General features: G+C 39.7%; 2 protein-coding genes across 4 annotated transcripts in view; both read right to left on the bottom strand.

Annotated features, from left to right (window-relative positions):
* aqr (aquarius intron-binding spliceosomal factor) overlaps window positions 1-20,332 on the bottom strand; it is a 52,164-nt gene extending 31,832 nt beyond the window's left edge. Inside the window, exons 1-19 of one of the 2 annotated variants that reach the window (XM_044375070.1) lie at window positions 20,224-20,332; window positions 19,678-19,782; window positions 18,848-18,904; window positions 18,599-18,639; window positions 18,468-18,503; window positions 18,243-18,363; window positions 18,013-18,153; window positions 16,914-16,982; window positions 16,143-16,243; window positions 15,942-16,018; window positions 14,968-15,032; window positions 11,795-11,911; window positions 11,561-11,674; window positions 11,166-11,269; window positions 8,148-8,250; window positions 6,042-6,162; window positions 4,271-4,412; window positions 3,639-3,817; window positions 1,946-2,113 (exon numbers count right to left, since the gene is read on the bottom strand). In XM_044375070.1, the coding sequence (XP_044231005.1) occupies window positions 1,946-2,113; window positions 3,639-3,817; window positions 4,271-4,412; window positions 6,042-6,162; window positions 8,148-8,250; window positions 11,166-11,269; window positions 11,561-11,674; window positions 11,795-11,911; window positions 14,968-15,032; window positions 15,942-16,018; window positions 16,143-16,243; window positions 16,914-16,982; window positions 18,013-18,153; window positions 18,243-18,363; window positions 18,468-18,503; window positions 18,599-18,639; window positions 18,848-18,904; window positions 19,678-19,752 (1,831 nt within the window). In that variant the 5' untranslated portion in view covers window positions 19,753-19,782; window positions 20,224-20,332. The remainder of the gene's footprint in view (window positions 1-1,945; window positions 2,114-3,638; window positions 3,818-4,270; window positions 4,413-6,041; window positions 6,163-8,147; window positions 8,251-11,165; window positions 11,270-11,560; window positions 11,675-11,794; window positions 11,912-14,967; window positions 15,033-15,941; window positions 16,019-16,142; window positions 16,244-16,913; window positions 16,983-18,012; window positions 18,154-18,242; window positions 18,364-18,467; window positions 18,504-18,598; window positions 18,640-18,847; window positions 18,905-19,677; window positions 19,783-20,223) is intronic. The other variant, XM_044375069.1, reaches the window with a different exon arrangement.
* Window positions 20,333-20,608: 276 nt separating this feature from the next.
* si:ch211-235i11.4 (zinc finger protein 91) lies at window positions 20,609-26,288 on the bottom strand. Of its 2 annotated transcripts, none has more exons than XM_044375840.1 (2): window positions 26,161-26,288; window positions 20,609-25,829 (listed from the first exon to the last, which is right to left on the bottom strand). In XM_044375840.1, exon 2 carries the CDS (start codon window positions 25,776-25,778, stop codon window positions 20,823-20,825), a length of 4,956 nt encoding a protein of 1,651 aa, XP_044231775.1. In that variant the 5' UTR covers window positions 25,779-25,829; window positions 26,161-26,288; the 3' UTR covers window positions 20,609-20,822. The 2 variants fall into 2 exon arrangements, with proteins under 2 accessions (XP_044231775.1, XP_044231776.1); XM_044375841.1 differs by having other exon boundaries at window positions 26,081-26,174.

Genomic DNA, 26,288 nt, shown 5'->3' with positions numbered 1-26,288 from the left:
TAAATTTGTATAACATTTTAAACATAGCTAAGTGTTTTACAGTCAAAAGAAACTACCCATCCGTACAACAGTATAACAGAAAAGTAACAGATAATGGCAGGGCAAATCTTTAGAAGGACAGGGGTCACCATTAAGGGAATACTATTAAAACTGAATCTAAATCAGTTCATTCCCAGAAGTAAAACATTAGCATTTCTTTAAAAATAAAATCCTTTCAAAAGAGCTCACCCTGGCTTGTCTTGCTATAGTGCTATTCCACCTCAGGAACAGGAATTACATGAAGATGCATGACTGACAGATAGAGGACTTTAAGCTTACTCCCATAGGGAGGCTGTGTGGTGCAGCGAGTGCAGCTTTCACAGATTGATATCTAAATAGATTCTTGTATGGCGGTGCGGGGCACAGAGCAAGAGGAGAGTGAAACTCAATCCTACTGACCTCTGATGTGTGTGTGCCCATGAATGTGTGTGTATACGTGCCTGCGTGCACGTGTGTATAGCTATGTGGGGATCCTCAAATCCCCCTTACTAAAATGAGTGTGGTGATAGCTTAGGAGTGGAAGCTACACCCTCTACACCATAGGATAACAACTTGGACAGCTGGGCCAAGGTGTGTGGAGTTAAAACAAGTACGGTGGAAACCGCTCATAGTGATCACTATACTGGTTAGCGTGAATTAGATTGTAATCTGCATGAGAAATAAGGAAAAAAAATCAGTTTTAATAATCATCCCCTTATAGTGATCCAGTCCCAGACAGACATGATCACTATAAGTGGTTCCACTGTGTGTGCTATTCTATTAAACTGTCAGTTATTAAAAGGTGGGAGTAAATCAATGCATGATTTAAAAGGAGATGCATTGCACTTGTTCATTTAACTCACAGAACGTGTCCAGTAACCTCTGCATTCACATTCTGCATTTGAACCAAACATTTTAGAGAGCACCAGATAAGATTATCCTTAGCTATATATAATGTAAGTCAGTTATTAATGTCCCAAAATTCATCTCTCAGCTCTTGTCTCCACAAACTGTCACCAAGTACCCAGTGATTTATGTGAAATCACCCCACCGCCCAGTTAGCTAGAGTACCACTTATCCCCGTTGGGGATCTGAAAGTTTAACCAAGCTCACGCTGGCTGGGCATGTTCCCTGGCAGGATGTCTATTTAGAAAGCCCTGCCCTCTGCATATTTAAACCAAACAGATGAGGGAGGATAGGGTAATGGGTGCTTCCTTGCGTGGACACATGTTCCGGGAAACTGCAAACACTTAGAATAGCAGGGCTGCAGCTACTCAAACCGACCAACTACTCAGAGGGACTGCTTTAGGCTGTGGGGACGAACATGACACACTAAATAGAGATCATATTACTGTATATATATATTTTACTTTCCAGGAAAAAGCAGAGATTTTGATTTTGTCTGAGAGGATTCCTTCTGTGTGGACACACACAAAAAAGACTCTCTGAGTGTTATATTTGATGACAGTACATTTTTTTGATTGGAAAAATATGGTAACTCGGATAAAACGGATAAAATTTCATGGTGTGCTCAGATCATTTTTCTAATGCCAGAAAGCATTGTTGATGGCAATACGTTGTTTCAGATATAGAGGTGAGTGTTGCTTATGGCACAATGAGTGTATTCTGCACGACAAGCACATTCAGGGTTCTCTTACAGAGGCACATACATCCAGATATAAATCCAATAAATAAAGCAGGGGGCAGGGCCCATAGCTCTCAGGTGTTGTTGTCGACCTCAGGTTAATGGAATGTTAATGTGAACAGGTCAGGTCTCACTGTGACTGTCACCATGACAACACCAGAGTGACCCTCTCTGAAGGATCAGTTGGTGGGGTTGATTGGGTATAGGAGGTCTGATGGGAGGAAGGATCTAATGTGTCACCGGTGTATGTGTGTATGCAGGCAGGAGCACATATGAGCATACCTTCCTCAATGACGCGTCCCTTGTCATCCAGCATACCCTGCACCTCGCAGCCTCTCACGTACACTAGGCCGGTCTGCTCCACAAAGGGTTGGCGCCGGTCGAAGCGTGTGCCATAGGGCAGGTTGGGCCGCACCGTGATCAGAAAGCAAACATCGTGCTTCCGCAGCCCTGGAGGGAAAGAGGATGGAGAGAAGGGTTAGAGAGAGAGAAAAAAGGAAAGAAAGGGTTTTAGAAACAGAGAGAGGAAAAAAAGGTAGACAGGGAAAGAGTCAGAGAGAGAAAAGGACAACGATAGAAAGAAAGGCGAAGTGGGAATTTCGATGAGACAGAGTAGTAGTGTGGGGGAGTTTGGAGATGCAAGAGAAACCGCCCTGTCAGCATGTGCCTGATCTTTAAAACATGAAGCTCTAATTATACAATGGGGAATGGGCTATTGGATGGAAGGAAGTAATACTTCATTCCTCCACTGAATTACAAGAAAGAAAGTAAAACCATAAAAAGTGAGAAAAATGTGTGTATGCACAGACATTGGATATTAAGTGAGGACATTAATTTGAGATACATCATGCTTACTTTTTAAAATCCAGTGAGCACCCCATCATTATGTCTATAGCTTACTGTACTGTGCTTACTGAAAGACCCCATTTACTTTCTATATTAATTAGTGCAATACACCATTGGCATACAATGACATGTGAACACATCCTATATCTTTCTCTGGCGGGCATTGCAGCTGGCCACTGGAGGCTTCATTGTGCTTTCTATGTTCACAGTGAATCAATGTCTTTCAAGGCTGACAAGCTTCTGTTAACATTATCCACAGTGCCCCTATCAACAACAGAGAGATAGAGAGAAAACGATCAGGAAATAAAACAAAGAGGCTCAGTGGAGTGGAGACGACACAGAAATAGCATGTCTTCACACAGATGTGAGGTAGGCAAGGGTCATGAGTCAAGGCCCATTGGGATGGAATAGTGTGGTGAGGGAACACTTTATGGAGGTTATAAACTGCTTACTAGGATGCGTATTACATAGTGTCTACACAGGTGGTGTAATGAAAGCAGCATGTCAATAGCACAGCAGAAGCTGCAGCTTCAGACCTTCATCACTGTCTACAAAGGAAAGGTTCAGGCACAATACTGACTGTAGTGCTCAGAACCCAATACAATAGTAGTTACATGCATAAATTGGTGTGTGTGTGGGTGGGTGGTGGTGCTGGTACGCTTAAAGTTGCGACAATGCATGTAAAGCACGAGCCGTTAGCGGCCTGAGTAGACAGCTGTATTGACTAAGAAGTTTATCTGTTCTGTCAGATGCGCATGAGATGGACAAATAAAAAACGCAACTGCATGCTGTGTAGACAAGCATTTGGAAGACATAAGAAAAAGAAGACATAGGAAAGGTATAGGTATCACAAGGGAATATAGATAGGGAGATTAATAAGGCATTATAGAGTTAAGGTGTATGTTTTTGTCATCAGCTCATTTTCCCTTCCCACTATCCCCAATATTTCCATAACAAAAAAGTCTATATACTACAGCCATTTTATCTTCTTTGCTATCTTGTCTACACAAAAAGAAAAAAAAAAGATTGTAATAAAATGTGTGATGCTAAGACTGGCATGAGCAAGATGAAATAGTAGACAAAAATGAAAAGATCTACCGATAATGGTTAGATACACATATGCTATTACCTTCCCACTCGTGCTTGATATGATCTTGTACGTTGAGGTTTATGGTGACATCAGCTCGGACACGAGCAGGCCAGCTCTCTCCAATGTTGGGCTTGGCGACCTCTACTATAGAAAAAGAGGTGATCGTCTGAGCCATCCTGGCCCAACCCCCAAACACCACTCCGCCGTACTCTGATTGCCTGTGTGGAAGGACAGGCACAACAAGAAGTTAGACAAGCGCTGTGGGCTGTTGTCAAGATTAAAATCAGTTGGATTTAGGGCAGCACATAGCACCACTGCTTACTTATTTACTTTTGCAAGAACAACAAGCAAGTTGCTACATCACTTGACATAATGGGAGCACTTATTATGTTAAGCAATGGGTTTCCAAATGCGGTGTACCAAATTGTCACAGTCTTTTAATAAAATGTTATCAACACCCATGCCACCATGCGAGAGGTAGACAGAGGATAAGGATCTTCATTCATGAAAGTAAAAAGACACACACAGAGTGCTGTAGCTAAGTTAATGGTGCCAATTACCAAAAACAACAGTTTTAAATACAGTGAAATTTCCAATGACGTTATCAAGAAAACAGTAGATGATTCTAAGTCAAGTTTCCTGTTGTTCTGACAGAATTGAGGACCTCTCACCATGGTTTCATACGCCACACCACATCTTCTATGTCCTGTCTAATCTCATAGGTAGACTCTAGACGAAAGAGGTTAAAGTTCCTCAGCAGGTAGTCATGGAGGGTCAGGAACTGGAGATTCAGCTTAGGTAGTGCAAGGCAGCCTGAAAAGGTAGACAAATAAAGAGACACAGACAGAAGTCCTTGTCAGACATGGAATACCTTGATGGGTTCATCAAGCTATTAAAGTGGTCATTCAGACATAGGGTTTTTTTTTATGCTAATGTTCCTTGCTTTATTTAGACATGACTAGGTATAGTTTCCGATAGCTGTTCCATTTTGGAGCCAGGTCTCGGTCAGCAAAGTACCTGGTTTCACTCTGATGCCAATGAATCTCTCTGAATCAAACCAATAACCTCCTTTTTTTAAATTGGCAAAGAGCAATAGAAAACATATAAGCAGCAGGTTTCTCATTTTTAGCAGGCCATTGCTTAAATGACTGACATCATCGACGTTAGATAAGATCAGTTGTAGAAAAATAACATGAATTTCACAAAATGGCTACAATAAAAGGTTTGGCTATTCTCTGGTTAATGTCCTCTCTACAGCCAGTGTCTGTATTCAGCCAAAGTATTTGTGCCATACTTTGCCCCTGGTGCGTGAGATTAAGCCGGGACCAGAGAAATAGAGAGGGAACCCAAATGAGTTAAAAATGTTATAATCGAAAGGCTCTGTTCTTTCGTGGCTGCATCACAAATGGATTTTAAAACTTATTTTGCCATTGAAGCCTTAATAAATAACCATCGTGAGTCCTAGTAACACTAGCTTTTGCTTCTCACAGTGAATCCCATAATTCATTTTTTTCCAATCAATTTCATCATTTATTTTAAGTTATTAGATAGCAAAATTCTGCTGCCTGTTGTACAATGTGCGACACGCACAAGCATTGAATGACAGGACGTTAAGTTGAGACTCATTTAATTGCTACTGGCTAACATGCTGTATGTAAAGCAATGCGGTGGTTATCCATTTATTCATCAGTAGGCATGAATGTGGTTGGCATGAGTGAAAATTGAAAATACAGAGATGAAGAGCTTATCTGATTATTACCGTGTTTCTACAAGATGTGCACTTCATCTTTTTCTATGCACATTTCCCCTTGTGCTGCTGCAGCCTTTACATTAATCTGATGGCATTCAGTTCAGACTTCGATGTTTATAGTGTTACGGAAATGTTACTAGATCTGACCTTGCAAGATTGCCTTAGTGACTTCTAAGTAAAAGTTACTCAGGTGCTTATTCAGAGATGGCACCAACATGTTAAAGTGCCATCAGATTAAGGTAACGAGGTAACTAAAGGGAGAAAACTAAATATGTGAGCAATTACACTTACAGTAAGTCAATTAAAGTTCATGATTCTTTCCTCTATACAGTTACAAAAATTGAATGGACAAGATTATGTGTAGCTCCCTCTATAATACTAACTGTGTAAAGTCTTCAATACAGACTACTGTGTGTACGTGAGTAATGTGCTTAAGGGTTGTTGCTTGAATGGTCAGTAGTATGTGAGCTGTTGAAGGTGTCCTTGCCAACTAAAGAGGATTCCCCAAGAGAGAGATGCCAATTCAGTGCCAGATGAGTGCCCTTAGAGTAGGATAACACAAGATGTGGGTGTATACTTACTAGAAACTGAAATTAGCATGTGTGCTCTGGTGCATGACAACTCTCACACGCAGATACTCACACATGAAAAACACAATCACAATTCATACATGTATTTACACAAACACACACCTTCGCCTGAGTAGTACTCCGTCGGGACGATGTTCTCATCCCAGATTATCTTCTCTGTTGGATAAAGGGGCATCTGGTTAAGTTGCTCAATCTGAGAGATCCTGCGCTCATGACGGGACACCTGTGTGTGTGTGTGTGTGTGTGTGTGTGTGTGTGTGTGTGGAAAGCAGTAAGAGAGAAAGAGAGAGAGTGACAGAGAGGACAAAGACACATACAGAGAGAAATTGGGTTAATGAGCAAATGCCCCTCTGCTCTTTTGGCTCAGTCTCTAGGATCTTTATTTCCTGGTCTGTCTTCTAGTAAGGGACAAGATAAAGAAAAAAAAAACATTTCCACAAAATCAGGTCACTCAACCAATCTGTTACATAAGACCCACCTTAAATGTCTGGTTTAACTAAAGCCTTTTATCACTTGTCACACTCAATGTAGATATTCTACTACACCTCCAGGATTGGCGGATTGGATTGGACACTCAATTATAACAATGTTTAAACAAACAATGTCCCATTCACTTGAGAAAGTATGTCCAAACTTTATATTGGTACTGTGTAGATAAGATTAAGTAATTATAATATCACAGTTTTTTGTTATATATATATACACACACACACACACTGCTCATCTCCTTTATGTGGGCATTTGCTTGAGGAACAGTTTGGTCCAAATATCAGCTGTAAAATCTAATAAGGGAACTTCAATTCCAGTTTGCAGGTACCACTCTACTTTATTGCATGAATTTTTGAACCAAGCACCTGTTTTGTGGATGTGCACATACAACCAACTTTACCCTTCCAAACAAAATACACAAATCGCATGAATTATTTACTATGCAAAGGATTACTGCGGAATACAAACCAGCTCATCTGTTCCACCAGAGGAAGTAAACAGCCTAAACTACCTAACATTAGCACCGGTGTAACAGCAGTACTGCCTCTCAAAATGAGAGGTTCTTCTTCCCTGAGCATATTTATGAGCTTGTTTCCTGCAATACGCATGATTGTTTTGCTACCATGTGGCAGAGTTCTAGTCCCGTGGCCCCTTCCTATTAAACTCAACCGGTCAGAGATGTTGGTTGTTGGGGGCAACCTCAGGCGCACACAAATGAGTCCCCTGACATTTTCTCCTGCAACAATCTAATCAGATAATTATGAAACAGCTCTTCTCTATCGCTTCTCAGAGAGGACCTGGGGAGGGTCTGAGTGGGTAATTATGAATAACCACAGGACAGCCTTGAAACACCCACTTTGATGAAGAGGTCTACAGCACATGTGCCAGTGTATGTTGGGGAGACTAGTGGGACAAGGGTCCAGGAGATTCCTGAGGGGGTTTTAAAAAAGAAAATTGGGAGTGCAAGGGAAAAGGGAAGCAGGAGAGCACAATCAAACTAGCTCCAGCCTTTCAAGAGATACCATTAAAAATAGGGGGAAAAAAAGGCTCTTAATCTCATCAGCACTGTCTTCAATTTAACCTACGGAAACCTACAAATGCCCACATAAAACAGTAATTGGATTAGAAGGCAAATCCAAGAGGGACTTGCAGCTGAGAGAGGATACTATATGTATTCCAAGGTCAAGAGCTTAAATTAATTACTTCAAAATGAGAAACACAAAACCTATTATGCCATAGCACTGACTGGCCAGTTATTGTTCTGGAAAATAACCGTTCACAAACATTGTTTGTAGAGGTGCATCGATACCAATTGTATATCTTTTATATTGCCAGCTGACAAGCACACAGGACCTGAGGTATTGTTTCATTCCCACATACAACTAAACCATCTCTCTTTAATCTATTCAAATGTCTGAGGTGTTAAATATTGTCTAGGATAAAAAAAAAAATATTTGATGTACAGAAAAGCAATAGGACAATATTTCTTAGCACATAATATGGGCCTAGTCTTTTCTGGGCTTATTATAGAATGGTCAGCACTTCCATCCAAGATCACACTGTAACAGATGTAAAATATTATTCTTTATCATCTATTACATCCCATTGTGTAGCCTTAGACTATGCTATGGCTGAAGAAAATAATGGATGTCTGTGACCAAGTCTTAAAAACTCAAATGCGCACATGGACAATTTAATCAAAGCAAAGACTGCACTTACCAGCAGCTCAAGGAGGACCTCCTTCTCATGGGTGGTGTCTTGCCCTTCAGGCAACTCTGGCAATAGACACAGATACGAGGCCACCTGGTGAAGCGTATTGGGACTACAGAGAAAGATAAGATAAACAAGTGGTTAGTCAGCTAGAAAATTTGCATTTACAAACTACATATTTAGTTAACACTCTTATCCAGAAGACAGACGACAACAAGCAGGTAATAACTAATGTCCATCCAAAGACAATGGTTAAGTAATATCTGAACTGGTCACAATTTAGAGTAGGAAAGGGACAATCTGATGTCTTCTCATATCACAATGATAATAAAAAAAACATCATCATATTTACAAAAAGAAATAAAGTGTAGGTCCAGTCTCTTTTTTAGGAGAGATTGGACCAACACTGAGACGGATTTTTCAAATAGTGACACCACAATATGCGTGAAGATAGACATCCTTATCTAATTCTTTGTGCTTGTTAGCACTGCGGCACAAAGCAGTTCTTCTGTTTGCTTTGACACTGCACTCCTGCTCTGTCAGCATGTGTGTGTTAAGGGGCCGGGGTGCATTGATGCGACAGGATTATGAAAATCAAAGCCCATCTCCGTCTCGGAAAGCTGAGGCGTGGCTCTCTGCATACAGACATCTTTTAATCAGGCTGACACACTGTGACACAGGCAGGGTCTGGTACACCATGAAGGACAGGGCCTGCACTGGACACATTGTGACAGGCCTGGACAGCCACACGTGGCACTGACAGACTGTATCCGTGTATGTGCATGCATTTTCCTACTTGCGATGCCCCGCTTGGGCGGTGGGGTGGCAAATCTGCCAGTGTTGCAGTTTGGTGGCCCAGTGGATGACCTGGCATAGGTCATGTGGGCATTCTTTCCCTTAGCAACAAAATAACAGCAACATAACAACTCACTCTGAGTAATGGAGATGACTGGACCAGGTCATGACTGACAACTGAGCCGTTGGCAGGGTAAGGTAAGGATGGAGACATAATTGAAACTGGTCTACAGTGAGTTTATTCTATTCCTGAAGGTTCTTGACCCTTAAGATTTTGGGTGAGCCAGCAAACTGAAACTCTATAAAGCTACAGTTTGTATGCACTTTAATCTCTTAACAACAATAACAAATTATCAAAGATGTTACTGATAAGTCAAAGACACTTTCCATCAGCTAGCTAGACAGTTGTGTACACACAGCATAACACAACATCACAAGCCTGACAAGATTATAAATTGCCATCTTGTATTTAAACCTATTCTATATATATATATATATATATATATATATATATATATCTTTTTTTTAAAAATGACAAATGGATTACATAACAGCCTTAATCTGCATATGTGATATAAACTTTCACCATATCTTGTTCTTGTCTTAGTCACATGACAATATCCCAGGAAAAGAAACCAGGGTTTGAAAAGAAATGGAATCAATAGAAATAATTACACTCATTATGTTGACATTTTCAATAATAGTAACTCAAATTTTTGCTTGCATTTTACAAACTGATGCATACTCTTTGATCATGTATTCAATTCATTTTTTGGCCTGAAATGACACTTAACATGTTTTCTGTAACTGTGTCTATGTGTGTATGGGAGAGAATGGGTGTGGAGATGTGCAATAATGCTTCGTTTGTGTGTTTAGGGGACTTAGCGGATAAATTCAGAGCGGCGGGTGACTGGGAGCTTAGCCCTTGGGTAGCGCAGCTGGAATAAACTGGCATTAGTGTGAGTTGTTTGGATGAAAAGTGCCTCGTTAAATATGATCGGCATATTTGGAGTTACCCAGGAGCTGCTTTGGTGACAGTTGTGGAGCGGGGAACAATGCAGTTCCTGCTATATTCAAAACCCCAATTCTGGAAAAAGGAGCAGAGCCTCTTGAAATACATGAAATGGTTCAGATAAGTCTTCACCTGATTCAGCTCAGCTCGACTCATAACCCTCTGCCTGACTCAAAGAAACTTAGTGTGAGGTTTAAGCATTTATAATCCACTACAGAAGTTAAAAAGAGGTATAGAGACATAGACAGCAAAGAGGAAAATTTGTGGTGTGCCAACATGGCACCTCAGAGCAATCATGATACATAAAGATATCACTTACTGCACAAGTGATATCTTTACTTTATCTTTACTCTACTCAACAACACACTCACATGGAGTGTGTTGTTGAGCAGAGACATGATGGCTTTGAGAGCCTATAAAAGCTTGGGTCAATAATTTAAATATTTCAGTATATCAAATGTCACGAAAGGTTAGAAACCCTCAAGTAATTACAAATTAGCAATGAATCAATGTATTTTCACTCCCCTTCTAGCACGTGTACGAGTTAAAAAAAAACACACACACAGGCCAGTTCATCAAAGCGAGGGTGTTTTTTGGCTCTTTGGCAAGTTAATATGATCTGACAAACACAGCTGTTCAAAGAGTTTATTCTCAAGCCACTGCAAATCGATTAAATTAATGAGGCATGCCTCTCTCTCTGGCTGGTACCAGCTGCCTGTTCAAGGGCTCACTGGCTGCCATTTAGCAGGGAACTCAGGCAGTAACGGTGGTGCTGATGCTACAATGAAATATAGGACGTGGATGTGTGCTTGTACTTCAGCTGGGGTTTGGATGTTTTGATGTTCAGAAGACCTTTAATAGGAGGTCAGAGCTACGTATCTTGTGATGTATCGCTTGCTGGAGGGTTTGTGTCTGTGCATCTCTAGAAATAGTGTTTTTGATATTATGGTAGGTTCTCTAAAGTAAATACAGTGAGTACTTGTACTCTACATGTGGGATAAAGCACAAAGGGTAAGCCAGCTCAAGGTAGATATGCAGTACTTTTACAAATCAGGAAGTAGTCTTGTTAGCTAAAACAACACTGTGTTGCTACAACATCTCAGTATTTACAGGTCACTGTAATTTTCCTCAGTCCAATCATGCATATACTCCATCTGTGCATGGACAAGCTGCAAGTGCACTTGTTCATTTCAAGACTCATTCCGGATGTTTTGATTTACCTGAGATGCCCGAAATGCTTGGTCAAGGACTCTCGAGTGTCTACTGCTGCTACGTTGGACAGAGCAAAGTCATGCAACTCTGGGAAATGAGCAAAGGCTGCCCTCTGCAAAACAGAAAACACATAGCAAAACATTCAGATGATGTCCAAATACACATTACTGTAAAAATATTACATAAGCGACTCATAAATTATACTACAAACTGTATATAATAAGGCGTATTTTGCTTTCTACTAAGGTTTATTATCAAGACTATAAAATGCAGACCCAAGGACTGTAGACCCATCCTGTGCATCCAGGGAACATTCAATGAAAAACAACAGAAGGAGCAAAGCAAGCAGGGCAGTGCAGGCAGCTGAAATATGAAGCTGCCTGTCGCATCTTAAAGCATTTACCTGCAGGGATGTGATTCTGTCATAGTGCAGGTTGGTCATCTCTTTCTGTGTCAGGGCGTTTCCTGTCTGGTCATTGATCTCAAAACCTGTGTAGAACTTCAGCATGTCGAGCAACTACAGAGATGAGACAATAATGTAAATCACTTCTAAACATGAAAATGGCAGCTGAGGTAATTTTGGTCTCCTGTGGGCATGGATATAAACTACGTGCACACATTTCCTTGTGTATTCTACCTGGCAGAAGAGGTGTCCCTCCTTTTCTCTGTGGGCGAGACTGGACAGGTGGCAGCTGACCACCAAGTGAGAGTCATCCAGCACCGTATTGAACCAACGTCTGGTGGGCAGAAGGGCCTAAACAAACAGGACACCCTGTTTACAGCACTGGAATACATGCTTACAATTGTGACATCTGTCCTTGAAGTTATCACAAGTGTATTTAACTGTAATGTCATTGGTAAAAACATAGAGGGAGAAAATGCTATTTCAGTGGACTGGACCAAAATAACAACAAATAAAATCCACATTTGTTAGATCTGCAGGAAAAAATGTTTATATACACATGATGAGTCTGATGCCGCTCCATAACAGAAAAGAGTATTGTATGAACTGACACCTCTCAGGGGTCAAAAGAGCCAATTGATCTAAGACCAACAGTTCCCAGCATCTGGACTATGATTATCCATACATCTTATTGATCCATGGTCTTGAGGTTGTTTTGGAACATGAGCCAAACAAAAAAAGGGAAAACTGACAGTGAGATGTGAAGAAGACCAGGAAAAAACTGGCTCAGCCACTTCTATAGCCATGATTTATTTGCTTGTTGTAACACAGGAACATGACATGAAGGCAAGAACAGAAAAAAACCTGTCAAAATGAGATAACAACGCTGCTTTGGTAGGAATATATCAACTGAACATGTTGATGAACTGACAGTCTGAGTGAACGGGTGACTGGTGCACACGGAACAAAAAGGAGTTCAATCTATCACATTATAATGGCTGATAGAGAAGAATTGCCCAGGATAAAAACAGCATTGTGAAATAGAATATGAAATGGAATATTTAAATGCAAAACACCAACAAAGCAAAATATCTATTATTTTTATTAAATGAAAACTGCTCTTCAAAGGCTGCAGGTGCAGCAAGTGATACCTAAACAGTGAGATAATGGATACCTTTATATCCAACAGCCATCTTTGATCTCAACACGGTCCTGACAGCAAGCATAAAACAGGCTTAAAAACGGGGGATCTCTTTTCCCTGCATTAATTTTCAGGTCGTCATCAGAGAGGGGAAGTATGGATTTCAGGCTACTGAGACTTTGTAAAAGGATAGTGCTGAAGGACAGGAGTTGTCTCTAGAGGCAGTCAGCTGGCTGGCCACTAGCCGCTGCCAGGAACAGCAAGGCCGGCCTGTCAGCAGACAGCCAGATGAAATCTATTGAGCTCCCTTACTAATAACAGGAGATCTGCACAGGCAGCAGGAGCGACAATCTTCTGTGACATTGTGTCTTCACGCCAGAGAGTCAACCTCACTAGTAAGGTTTGCTCTCTGAAACGCAGTGTCAAATTCTGTTTTTCTTTTTTTTTTTTTAAATGAACCAATATGATGACAGTTCATAAAGGCTCCTCATCTTTATGAGCTACATCATCACCCTGAAAATGCAAAGTCTGACTCAGTAACTGAGGTGAATGAAAATGCACCATGAGGCCCAACTTAGAATATACTCACCTGCATGCCTCCTGCAACTAAAGCTTTGTATTCAGTCCAACTCCATGTGGTATAGGAGCAGATATTGTTTAACTAAAGCCCCTTTCAGACCAACAGAGTGACGCAGAATAAAATGTTTGTGGCTGATCTCAATGGGCAAGACTACACTGTTCCCACATCAGAGAAGATCTGCTCAATATGCTGAACATCTGCCGCAGTCTCTCAAAGTTACAATTGCAGAGAAGACAATAAAGGTGAAATTACCAAATAGTGCAATATAATTTTCATCCAAATTATTAGATTATTGAGTGTTATATAAATCTGCAGTTTTAAAAAATAAAGATACAGCAAAAGGGGCAATAATAAAGCAAATATGTTTTTACCAAATTGTTCCCTTAAATACCTCAGCATTATTACATAAGGGAAATGGGACTCAGGTCCCAACTCTTATGTCAAACAGACACTGCACATTACTCTACAGCCAGAGCTTTCCATAAGCACTGGCTGCCGGCCAAACAGCCGTTTACTCTATAAGACAAGCCCGCTACTTTATTATATTAATTTTTAATTCTAATAAAATAGTTTTGATTAACAAGTTGTGATTCGCTATGCGTGTACATTTACGACCACTAGCCTCTTCTTCAAAACAATGCTGTATCTGTCTGTATCAGTCCCGCCCCCCACACGCTCTCTATGAATGTGTGTGTGAGGGTCGTCTTCGGTGTAAATACAAATATTAGCAAAATAATTGATGAAAAAAGACATTAGAATTGCATTGGTTGCACAGACAAAGGACATCCTCATTAGACGGGCTACTTCGGAAAACACCGGTAGCAGCAACTTGACGATTGCACAGTAAGTATTAAAAAGTCCACTGAAAGCGCAGCATTTTCCATATACAATACACAGAGGTCAATAAATGAATTAAAAAATAATAAATTAGGTCTAATGATTCTTAATTTAGAAAGATCTGATCCATCAGGAATAGGCATGGTTTTAAATATTAATAGCTATTTGCAGACTGTGTGAGCTAAAACGCACAAGAAGCATAATTCTCCTTTACTACATGTTTACAATAGGGCAGGCAAACTCATTAAAATATGCAATAATTAAGATCAGTGTATATGATGAAATAGTGGCATTAGAATATGCCAGAGGCCACCAAATTTGGGCTTTTACACCCAAAATTTGTCTCTAAGGGGGGCTTGCCCATTTGCTGGCTACTCCACATCCTTGTGGAAAGCCCTGTACACCTTATACCAAAAGTCAAAAGCCACCAGGCTGAAAATAACCTCTCATACTCATACATCAAAGACTACTGTTTCAAATACTGCATAGCTTTGCAGACAGCAACGACAGAGACACACTGGGTAGAGCTGAGACTTGACATTTATCCACTGTCAGTTGACTTGATTTAGCTATAAATGTGAAGGACGAAACTCAAATGAGCTCTGCAGAAAAGGATGTCTACACCATTTCCTTTATCAAAATACCATGATTAAGCAAATATAGACCTCTTCTAGTGTACATCCACAGTGGAAATGAGTGTCTGACTTTTCTGTTTTAATATTGAACAGATCATCTTTCACTGTGAATTTCAAATAATCCTTCATAATTTCTATCAAGAGAAAGATCAAATTGCAAAATATTTTTTATATTCACTGACATAAGGCTGTGAAATGGGAGGTTGTGTCTTACCTCCAAATCAATCATGAGTTCAATGAACCTCTCGCAGTAATGTACCCTCTCCATGGATACAGTCCCTATGGAAAAGGAAGGAGGAAATCAAGGAGGTTATTGCTTCACTTTTGATAAGGGAATGCATGTTGTCAATGAAAAATTCAATCTGACAGACAAGAACACATGACTATATGAACATAAAAGACCAAAAAGTATAAGGAATAGTAGAGGTAACAGCGAGGACAGCAAACGCATGTAGACAACACCAAGGTGCCATGCTGAGTGTGTGAGCCTCACTATGAGATACTGCATGTGCAGCACAGCATCATGCTGGGACCTCAGCCCTCATTAAGGATGTGTGTTGTGTGTGTTTCAAGCTAAGGCATGCAGCAGGCATTAGAGTGATGTGGATCCTGCTGGGTTTTAGATCATAATCTACTCTGTCAGGTTTGAATTCTACCTAAACACACAAACACACGTGTTCTGTTTTTAGCATTCAGGTGGGGGGCCTCTGTGTCGTTCTGCATTATAACATCATGGTAGTCAGTGCCAGTGGCGCTATGGCAGCTGGGGCACATGCTCCTTCGGCGGCTGTGCGATTCAGAAAGAAAGGAGGGAATAGTCCAACTGAAATAGTGATAAAAATAATAATATTGTGTGTCATACTGGCAATATGGCCCTGGACTGAGATATGGTCACCGTGCAAGCTCTGGAAATGCTACAAATAGAAGCTTGGATACTTTACTCATGCTGGGAAAGGTAGAGAGAGCACAAGCAAATAATTGCTTTGGGACCAAAGTTACAGGGACAGTGTCCTGGTATAATTAATTAGGTAGAAATCAACACCATGCAAGTTTTTATAAAAATACGACCATGATCTGATGGCTATTCCTCCATCTGACAGTATGTCATGCTAAGTAGCTGTACACAACACCACATTGATATATCTTAATGCATTCACAGGAAAATAAAAGTATGTTTTACTTGTTTACCTGATGGTGGAATGGACACGAGAACTCCAAGAAACTTTTTAATGAGAACTGAGAGAAAGACTCTCTCTTTTTTAGCCCTAGGAAGACACAAAGCAAACAAAGAGCAAACAAATCAAAAACAGCTTAAAAACTCCCAGGGTATAAAACATAATTTCCTAGTCTGTATAGATCTAAACAGGCAAGCAAAGAAAATAATATTACTGCTCGGCTGAGTCAGCATCCATCTTATCAAATTTCTTCTTGATTAGATTCCAGAACTTCTGCAGCTTTGGGACTTTCTTCAGCTCATGTTGGAGTCTGGACTGCAAACATCAGAGAAACAAATCAGTTAAGAGTCAGTAATATCTAAGTAGGTGTCACAACAAGGTAGCAATTTAACTCTATAAACAGATATCTGCATATGAATGCAGAATCTGTAGGCAACGGGCCGAGATTTTGGTGCCAGAAGTTATGGTTTCCATTTGTAGTCTGTTTGTAGTCCGAGTAATATTGACCAATCACATTTGAGCAGGCTTTGGTTGCATACAGGTAAACAGTCCGTGTGTTGAGCAAAAGAGGTGGAGCACATTGGCCAAAATGCCATCTCAGAACCCATCAGCTATCATCTGAACATGATTTAGCTTTTTTAAAAAATTTATCTGCGTTCATATGCATATATCTGTTTACAGAGATTAGCCGAAATGTTGTCTGGACTGTCTCAAGTTGCTAGTCAGACTGTAAACAATGACCGGGGCACAGAGGAGGAAGTCTTGGCCCAGATATCCGTTATCCAGATATCCGCTGGTTACACTGGAAGTCCTGAAATATTGGCTGTTGCCCCCAGAGGCTAAAACGTCATCAGACAGATAGCCTATGGGTTCCGAGATTGGGTAGCAATTCTTTCTTATGAAATGATCAAACAATGTCACTACTTGGTGTGTGCATCTATAACCAACTGAAAAACTTAATTAGGGTAATAAGTTGACATCTTACTGGTATGAGGCACATCCACATAGGCAGAGAGATGAGCTGCTGCACTTGCTCTCTGATCAAATCTACCTCCTGGAGGAAGGCACACCAAGAGAAAGAGAGAGAGAGAGAGAAAGTGAGAGAGAGTTATCAAAATTTACCATGTATGACAGATTTTTATTAGACTTCAGCCAACAATAAAAGTCTGCAACTAAAATATTTAGAGGGCTTTATGGGATACAATCAAAGGGCAGCAGGCTATCACAGCAGATTTTAAAGTGAGACATCTGCAGTGCTTCCCTGTGGTTTAATGCGGCTATGGAGAATACAGATGGGTGGGAGCTGCCCCTGGTTGTACTGCCTAGTCTACTACTGCCACCTTGTGGATATTACATGTAACTGCTATAATTTCAACATTTACCTTTGCATTTTAACACTGCTTCCATTTAGGAATAAAATGCTCTTGACCTGGTCAATGCAAAACCCTGATTAAAATTGTCATGCAAATGGCTTAAGGCCATATTTAGAGTAACCAAAGGCTGAGTAACACACCTGGATTCTGATTCCGTCTTTTTGTTTATTTCAAAAATCTTGCTCTCTGTCACTGGACACAGATGTTCTCCACAGCTAAGTGATATAATACAGTGAAGTATGTATCGGAGAGCTGTTCGGAATCCTCATATTTGACTGTATCTGTTATCTCAGGATAGCGTCTTACTTTAAATTAGTCCTGTTATCCAGTGATACACTAATTGACATTTTTGCCACATCTAACAACCCAGATTTTTCTTATATGATGAATGTAGGATTTAAAAATTGACAGAAAATGCAATTGGGTGGTTCATATTACCACGGCTGCTCTTGGCTTTAATGATGCAGTGATTAGCAATACAGAATTTATTAAATTAATTTGTATAACCTGGGATATTAGTGAAATCACTTTATTTTAAACCATGTAAATACTGCAATCAAAATATTGCTTAAAGTGATTACTCCCAGCAATCTAGGTATTGGCATGAAAGCAAATATGCTTAATGATCCTACTAGCAGCAACATAAAGCACTTAAACTAATTTCTGCAGTGGGTAAATCAATACATTAAATGTCAGTGTGGCAGTACACACCAGACTGTTGAAGCAGTGGTCCAGGAAGACCAGCAGCACGGTTTGTTCCTTCAGAGTCAGGCCAGTGTTCTCGTCTGCCAACACCGCATCCATCACACATTTAAAGAAGAATGGGAAATGGCTGGGCTCTTTTTTGAACACCTGATATACACCATACAAAAGAGAAGATGATGTTATAGACAGCCATCAATTTGCATCTTCAGCAGCTGAGGTCTCCGTGCATTTCTTACCTCCCAAGCTGGGACATTCTCTCTGAACTTCTCATTCACAATGCAACAAATAGACATGAGGTAGGCATTGCTGGACACCTCAGGAGTGTAGTTCACCCAAAGGTAATTCTCAAGATATTGGCTGAAAGATGAGAAAATAAAATAATAAATATATATCCACCAAGGGGTTTAAATCAGTGTCTGCTTGATAAAAAAGAGAGAATAAAAAGAAGTGAAATATCCCACCTGAACTCAAGCAGCATAATTTTTCTGATGGCAAATCTGACAAGAAAATAATACAATAAAATAAGATAAATATAAATGAAAAGTGTTCATTGGATTAAACAAGGCAGTTCAAGTCAAAGATATTCACTTACTTAGACTTGAGAATCTCTTTTTCGTAAACATCTTCCATCACCTAAACAAACAGCAAAGAATATTCAAATCAATTAAGCAGCAATAACAGGTTAAGTTTATTTTACTTGCTGCCTCTTTATCATTTCATTGTATCAAACTAATTGATTAAGAAATGTACAAGTTTGAATATTACTTTGAAAACCACCTGCTATCAAAAAATGTATGTATTGAAACCTGTAGAGTTAGAGGCAGTGATGCATGAAACTCACCTTGGGGTCAAATGGTAGTTTATTCTTTGCATGAGGAGCCCAATATTTATTAGCCAACTGAAACAGAAAGAAGAACAGAAGTTCATTAAGCATCAAAAAACACTCTTTTGTTTCTCAGTCTGTCACACTGTTAAATCAGAGTTTTGGTTGTAAGCAGGCCTCAGTGCACCTGTGTAGACTAAGCAGTGAATGTGAAAGCGAGCAACTGATTGCACCGCAGCTACTTATTCATAATGTCTGATGTAATATATGTTTGTGGTATGTGATTTGTTGTTTGGTTAAATGTTGACTTTTGATACATATATAAAATAGTCTATGCCTTGGGGCACAAGGCAAACTTCAGAAACTTATTTTGATAATAAAGTCAAAACACATAATGTATTTTCATGGGTGCAAAATCTAAAAGTTTAACAAAATACCTGCATTCAAGAGAAGTTATAATTCTCCAACTTGCATTAACTTTCTTCTAGACTAGACTGAATGAGTCAATATCCTTCACACAAATTAAACTGACAATCTAATGTGGGACAACTGTTGCAGGTACACTTCTCTAATTTATCTCCTTCTCTCGACCCACACATGAGTATTTCCTATATCCATAGGAAGGACACGGGATGCAGTGTTTTATTCAGTCTACTGAAAAATAGTGTATGGCAAAGTTTTTAACACACATAACACGACAATAAATGTGCATAACTGATTGCAGGTGAGGAGACCATCTTTCTTTCTTCAACATCAAAACAACATGAGAAAACCTAATCCTGACTATATGTTGTCCCTTTCAGCACAGTGATGGACCACATTTGTAGTGTACATGTACAATGTTTTACCTGCGTGACATATTCGGCATTAATCTGAGACACAGACGGTGCTGCAGCCTTTTTAGCGGGGGTTTCCTTCTCCATAGTGGCCGTCTTAAGCAGCTGCAATGACAACTATTAGAAAAGCAGAACAAAACATTGCTTGAATTAACTATTCGTTAACCCTAACTGTCTTTATCTTAACTATTTGCAAGGTAACGTTATTCCTGGATTTAAAAACAGGGGGCAACTTAACATGCCCAACACGTAAGTTAGCAAGGTTAACAAAGTGAACCAGGATAGGATGTAAAGGCAATATTATGGTAAATTAAAGGGCTTACTAAACGTTTTATCGAGGTTATATGCCCTACGACATATTTCTAAGATCGTGAAGTCGAATAATGCTACTTTAATTATCATTAACTTAGCTACTTTACAATTTCAGACAGCAGCGCTTTCACGCTAAGCTAATTTGTAGCACCAATGAAATACAATCGACTCACAAATTATTTTAACATTAACGTTACTGTTAGTATTGAGGTGTACGTTGACATATGATAAAATAAAATGACCAACCTTTATTTTTATTTCAGCATGAGTGTTAAGTGCCGTTGGACGGTTAGTTACGCATGTACACAACAAAACGCGCTGTTTGCGAATGACTTCCTGAATGGGTACGTACAAAAAAATCGTCCCCGGGTACAAAAAGCGTGTCTCCCGTTCCTACCGTTGCTAGTAATTTCAACTGTTGCGTGAGGAAACTTGTTTGGGAAAATTTTGAATGAACAAAACAAGCAAAACGCACAAGTCAGTGCCCTAAAGTATGATAAAAACTTTTAAGATAAATAAGTGATATCATCTATGCAATAAATAATGGAGAATACAACACAATTCTTGATTTGTTGATTTATTATTTAGAGAATTTTATTCACATTTTTTAATTTCAATAAAAATGGCCTAATCAAATTAAACAAAATGCACTATACAATAAAACAAGAAACAATTTTTATGATCAAATTTATAAAATCTGGAAAATATACTGAATATATGATATGAAGTTGACAATATATGTGCTACGTATTGTACAATACCATCATACTAATTACACATCATGATCATAACACCAGGGATTTTATACCAAAATATACTAACATTACACAATATTATTCCAATAATTAGTGAATTAGTCGGTGTGTTCTGACATGTGCTGACTGTGTGAAAGTTTTGCCACAAATGTCACATCTGAATGGCCTCTGACCTGTGTGGATAAGATAATGCCTTTTAAGTTTAGAGGGAGACACAAAGTACTTGAAGCAAATATCACAACAATATTTTTGAGTGGAAACTGTCATTTTAGGTTCAACACTAGTATTACAGTTATGTTCCTGAAGATCTTTCTTGCTCTTAAAACTTACAGTGCAATTGTCATCTTCAAACACCCCTACTGGTTCACACCAGTAATAATCTGGCAAATCTGCCTGGATTTGATTCGCAGCCACAGAACTCACACATTCATCACTGAGCTGATTGTTGCTATCTGACATAGCCAAGGCTTCTCTAAACTGACCCGGTATTTCTACATTATTGCCCTCATACTGATGTGACAAAGGTGAACCTCCCATGTTTTCATTTTGGACCAGTTTATTTATTTCAAAGGCAAGTTCAGAAGGAAATGAATAACTATAATGGTCTGTAGCCTGATTACAATTTTCTGTCAGCTGTTCATTTGATTCATTATTTGCCTCTTGTAAACTAACCTCTGGCACTGCCAACCATTCAGAATCTATTGCTTCGATGCAATCAGAAAATTCTCTATCAGTAAGTGTGAAATGACCAACACTGGTATAATGTGACTCTGGTTGGCCTCTTGCTGCACCTACATTAAAGTCTGTATAATCAGTGAGGTTTTCAATGCATTTATCTTGGAGATGATTAGTATTTGTCATTTCTCTTTGATAATAATCTGAGTTTCTGTTACCATGTCTACATCTACATTCATGAACTTTCAAATGGTTACATTGTGTGAAGGTTTTGCTGCACAAAGTGCATTTGTATGGCCTTATCCCAGAGTGAATGAGCAAGTGTCTTGAGAGCTTGTATGGAGAAGCAAAGTTCTTTAAACATATTCGACACATGTGAAGTTTCCTTTTTTTACAAATCACATTACTTTTAGTTCTTTTCTTAATGATTCTGTTCACTTTTGTGATGGATATTTCATGCCTGGTGGAGACCAGCTCACTTTCTCCATTACTCACAGCACCATCAACAATTGAATGTGCAGTATTTATGTTCACAGATTTTTTCTGTGGTGGAATACCAACACTGATCCTTGGGTAAAGCTCCTGTTGACTATTCGCTTTAAATTTTCTGATGTTCCCCTGTTGATCGACTGGCTTGGATGGCTTACTCTTACAGTGAAATCTTTCATGGGTTTTCAGATGTGAAGCTTGCCTGAATGCTTTCCCACACATATGACACTGAAATGGTTTCAAGCCTGTGTGTACCATCTCATGCCTTTGTAATTTAGAGGCACTCGGAAAACACTTGAAACACTGGAAGCACTTGTGTTTTACATTGTCTGTATTTTGTTTTGATTTAGCAGACTGTGTCTTTTTCACAGTCACCTTAGGAACCTTACTTGGGTGCACAACCTCATTTTTCTTTGAGGTATGCAGCAATATTTTGTCCTTCCATTCTCTGTTTTCATGAGTCTGAACAATTGCCATAGAAGGGGTCTGATCCAGCTGTTTTGCAGAGATTAAATCACTGCCATTGTGTGTCTCAAAGTCCCTTTTATGTGTGAACATTTCCTGGATTGGGATATCTCCTGCAGTCCTTGTATAAAACCCACCTATGCGAGAAGGCGGCCTGTTGATATACAGTGATCGCTGTTTGTGATATCTGGACCACAGGTGAGTGCGACAATGTACCCTCAAGTGTGTTTTCTGACGAAATCTCTTTCCACACATCTCACAGCCAAAGGGCCTTTGTCCAGTATGAGTCATTATGTGCCTTTGAAGTTTTGATGAAGATGGAAAACATTTTGAACATGCATGGCACTGATGTGAAGTGTTTGTTCTCTGCTTTTTGCTGGTGGCTTGACATGTTTCACTCTGTCGTTCTGCTGATGTAATTAACTCAGCATCCTGAGGAGATTCATTGAGATCACTGAGATTTTCACTCCATGTTTCTGGTTTAACAATGACGTTTAAGTCAATGGGGTCTGCATTAATGGCTTCAGAAGAATGTTTTATTGCATCAGAATGAGACCTTTTCACATTATTCCCCATGTCCTGTGCAGGGGCTGCCAATTCTTTTTGGTTCCTGTGAATTCTGTGATGACGTATTAAATTAACTTCCAACCTAAAAGATCTGTTGCAGATCATACATCGGAATGGTTTCAAGTCTTTATGGGTCATGTATTGCTGCTCTTGTTCACCTGACTTCTGGCACATACTCTGACTACTTGTATTTAACAGTTGTTCTGGTTCTCCAACTGCACCTGACTTGATTTCAGTCTTGCTCGGGGCCTGCACAGCATTTACACTTATTTTACATTGTAGCTCTAGTTCCACTGCTGAATTCACAGGAGCCTGGTGGCTGGTGGGCTGTTGAAGTGACGACTGAAGCTGCAGATCTGAAGTCTGACTGCCATTACAAAGACTCTGTTTTTTCCCTGCATTGTTTGCAGAAAGTGAGCATTTATTTGAAGTGCTTAAATGGGATTTCAAGTGTACCTTCTGTCTAAATGCTTTGCAGCAGATCATACATGAGTAGGGTTTCTGCCCTGTATGAATAAGTAAATGTCGTTGTAATTTGGATGGTGAACAGAAGGTTTTGAGACATTTAGGACACTGGTGTTTTAAAGTAATTTTTCTTCTGCTGGAGCTCAGTTCTTGTGACATCTTCAATTGTGCCTTTTCAGAAAAAGTCTGCCCAGATATGCCTCTCTCAGATTGTTTTGGTTTGTTATGAGTTGGTGAGTGAATCCAAAGCTGAAGAGATGAAGTGAATGACTTCAGGCAGACTTTGCAGGTGTATCTGTTTTGGGTTTTGCATACAGATGTGTCAGCATTTGCAGAATCAACTTGCCTCTGATATTTTGGATCCATAACATCTGATTCACTGCTCATCAAGGAGCCATCATTTACATGTAGCATATTTTTGGGTGGATTTCTGTTGTCAGCAGAGGGAAGAACCTTAGGAACCTTACTCAGGTGCACAACCTCATTTCTCTTTGAGGTATGCAGCAACACTTTGTCCTCCCATTCTCTGTTGTCATGAGTCTGAACAATTGCCATAGAAAGGGTCTGATCCAGCTGTTTTGCAGAGATTAAATCACTGCCATTGTGTGTCTCAAAGTCCCTTTTATGTGTGAACATTTCCTGGATTGGGATATCTCCTGCAGTCCTTGTATAAAACCCACCTATGCGAGAAGGCGGCCTGTTGATATACAGTGATCGCTGTTTGTGATATCTGGACCACAGGTGAGTGCGACAATGTACCCTCAAGTGTGTTTTCTGACGAAATCTCTTTCCACACATCTCACAGCCAAAGGGCCTTTGTCCAGTATGAGTCATTATGTGCCTTTGAAGTTTTGATGAAGATGGAAAACATTTTGAACATGCATGGCACTGATGTGAAGTGTTTGTTCTCTGCTTTTTGCCGGCGGCTTGACATGTTTCACTCTGCTGTTCCGCTGATGTAATTAACTCAGCATCCTGAGGAGATTCATTGAGATCACTGAGATTTTCACTCCATGTTTCTGGTTTAACAATGACGTTTAAGTCAATGGGGTCTGCATTATTGGTTTCAGATGAATGTTTTATTGCCTCAGAATGAGACCTTTTCACATTATTCCCCATGTCCTGTGCAGGGGCTGCCAATTCTTTTTGTTCCCTGTGAATTCTGTGATGACGTATTAAATTAACTTCCAACCTAAAAGATCTGTTGCAGATCATACATCGGAATGATTTCAAGTCTTTATGGGTCATGTATTGCTGCTCTTGTTCACCTGACTTCTGGCACATACTCTGACTACTTGTATTTAACAGTTGTTCTGATTCTCCAACTGCACCTGACTTGATTTCAGTCTTGCTAGGGGCCTGCATAGCATTTACACTTATTTTACATTGTAGCTCTAGTTCCACTGCTGAATTCACAGGAGCCTGGTGGCTGGTGGGCTGTTGAAGTGACGACTGAAGCTGCAGATCTGAAGTCTGACTGCCATTACAAAGCCTCTGTTTTTTCCCTGCATTGTTTGCAGAAAGTGAACATTTATTTGAAGTGCTTAAATGGGATTTCAAGTGTACCTTCTGTCTAAATGCTTTGCAGCAGATCATACATGAGTAGGGTTTCTGCCCTGTATGAATAAGTAAATGTCGTTGTAATTTGGATGGTGAACAGAAGGTTTTGAGACATTTAGGACACTGGTGTTTAAAAGTAATTTTTCTTCTGCTGGAGCTCAGTTCTTGTGACATCTTTGAATGTGCATTTTTACAAAAAGTCTGCCCAGACATGCCTCTCTCAGATTGTTTTGGTTTGTTATGAGTTGGTGAGTGAATCCAAAGCTGAAGAGATGACGTAAATGACTTCAAGCAGACTTTGCAGGTGTATCCGCTGTGGTGGTTGCATACAGATGTGTCAGCATTTGCAGAATCAACTTGCTTCTGATGTTTTGGATCCATAACATCTGAGTCACTGCTCATCACAGAGCCATCATTTACATGTGGCATATTTTTGGGTGGATTTCCATTTTCAGCGGAGGGAAGAAAACATTTGTGAGTCATAATTTCCCCTTTCCATTCTGGCTGGGAGGCCACAGAAGAAGACACTGTTGATGGTATTATGGTGCAATTACCACTGCCATGTGTGTTCATCACTGCAGTTGGTTTATCATGGTTTAATTGTAGGACCATCTGGTTATTAGTTGAAATGCCATCCTGAAAACTGTCCCTTAGGAGCCTTGAATAGTGAATTTTTTCCGAGTGTGTTTTTAAATGTTCTGACTCTGTGAAGGCTTTTCCACAAATTTTACAGATGAAGGGCTTCTGGCCAGTATGGATGATATGATGTCTCTGGAGTTTATACAGCGATGGGAACGATTTTGGACAAATGGGGCACTGATGCATTTTCAGATCACCTCTCTGTGATTATTCCAGTTGGAGATCCTCTGACTAAACCTAGGGCAAAACATATGGCATTAAAATTCGAAACAAGCTTTAAATTTCAATTAATGCAATTGACAACCATACGAAACAAAATAATTCAACTATCCTCGCTATAACATTTAAATAATTTATAACCCATATAATAATGTTACAGTCAATTACAGCAATAGAACAGCATAATCTATTCCAAAACACAAAACATGGTAGCTAACATTAACATACAATAATAACACAGGAATTAAATGAAGACAATGACAACCTACACTGGCAGCAAACGTCGGTACTTGGTCTGGCACAGAACTAGCTAACGACGCTAACTTATATGTAAAAAAAAAATACTTACAATATAAGTCTTATGTATTCACTATGAGCTGACAATTTGTGCGCCATCTGTTTGCCAATTAATCAACGCTAGCCGACTTAGCTCGTGTGCTAAGGACGCGACAATGTATGACATCACACTGGGTAACA

This window comes from Thunnus albacares, chromosome 15 (genome assembly GCF_914725855.1).
Source record: "Thunnus albacares chromosome 15, fThuAlb1.1, whole genome shotgun sequence".
NCBI classification, from domain to species: domain Eukaryota; kingdom Metazoa; phylum Chordata; class Actinopteri; order Scombriformes; family Scombridae; genus Thunnus; species Thunnus albacares.
Note: the sequence above shows the minus strand (reverse complement) of the source record. Positions and strands in the feature narration are given on the sequence as shown.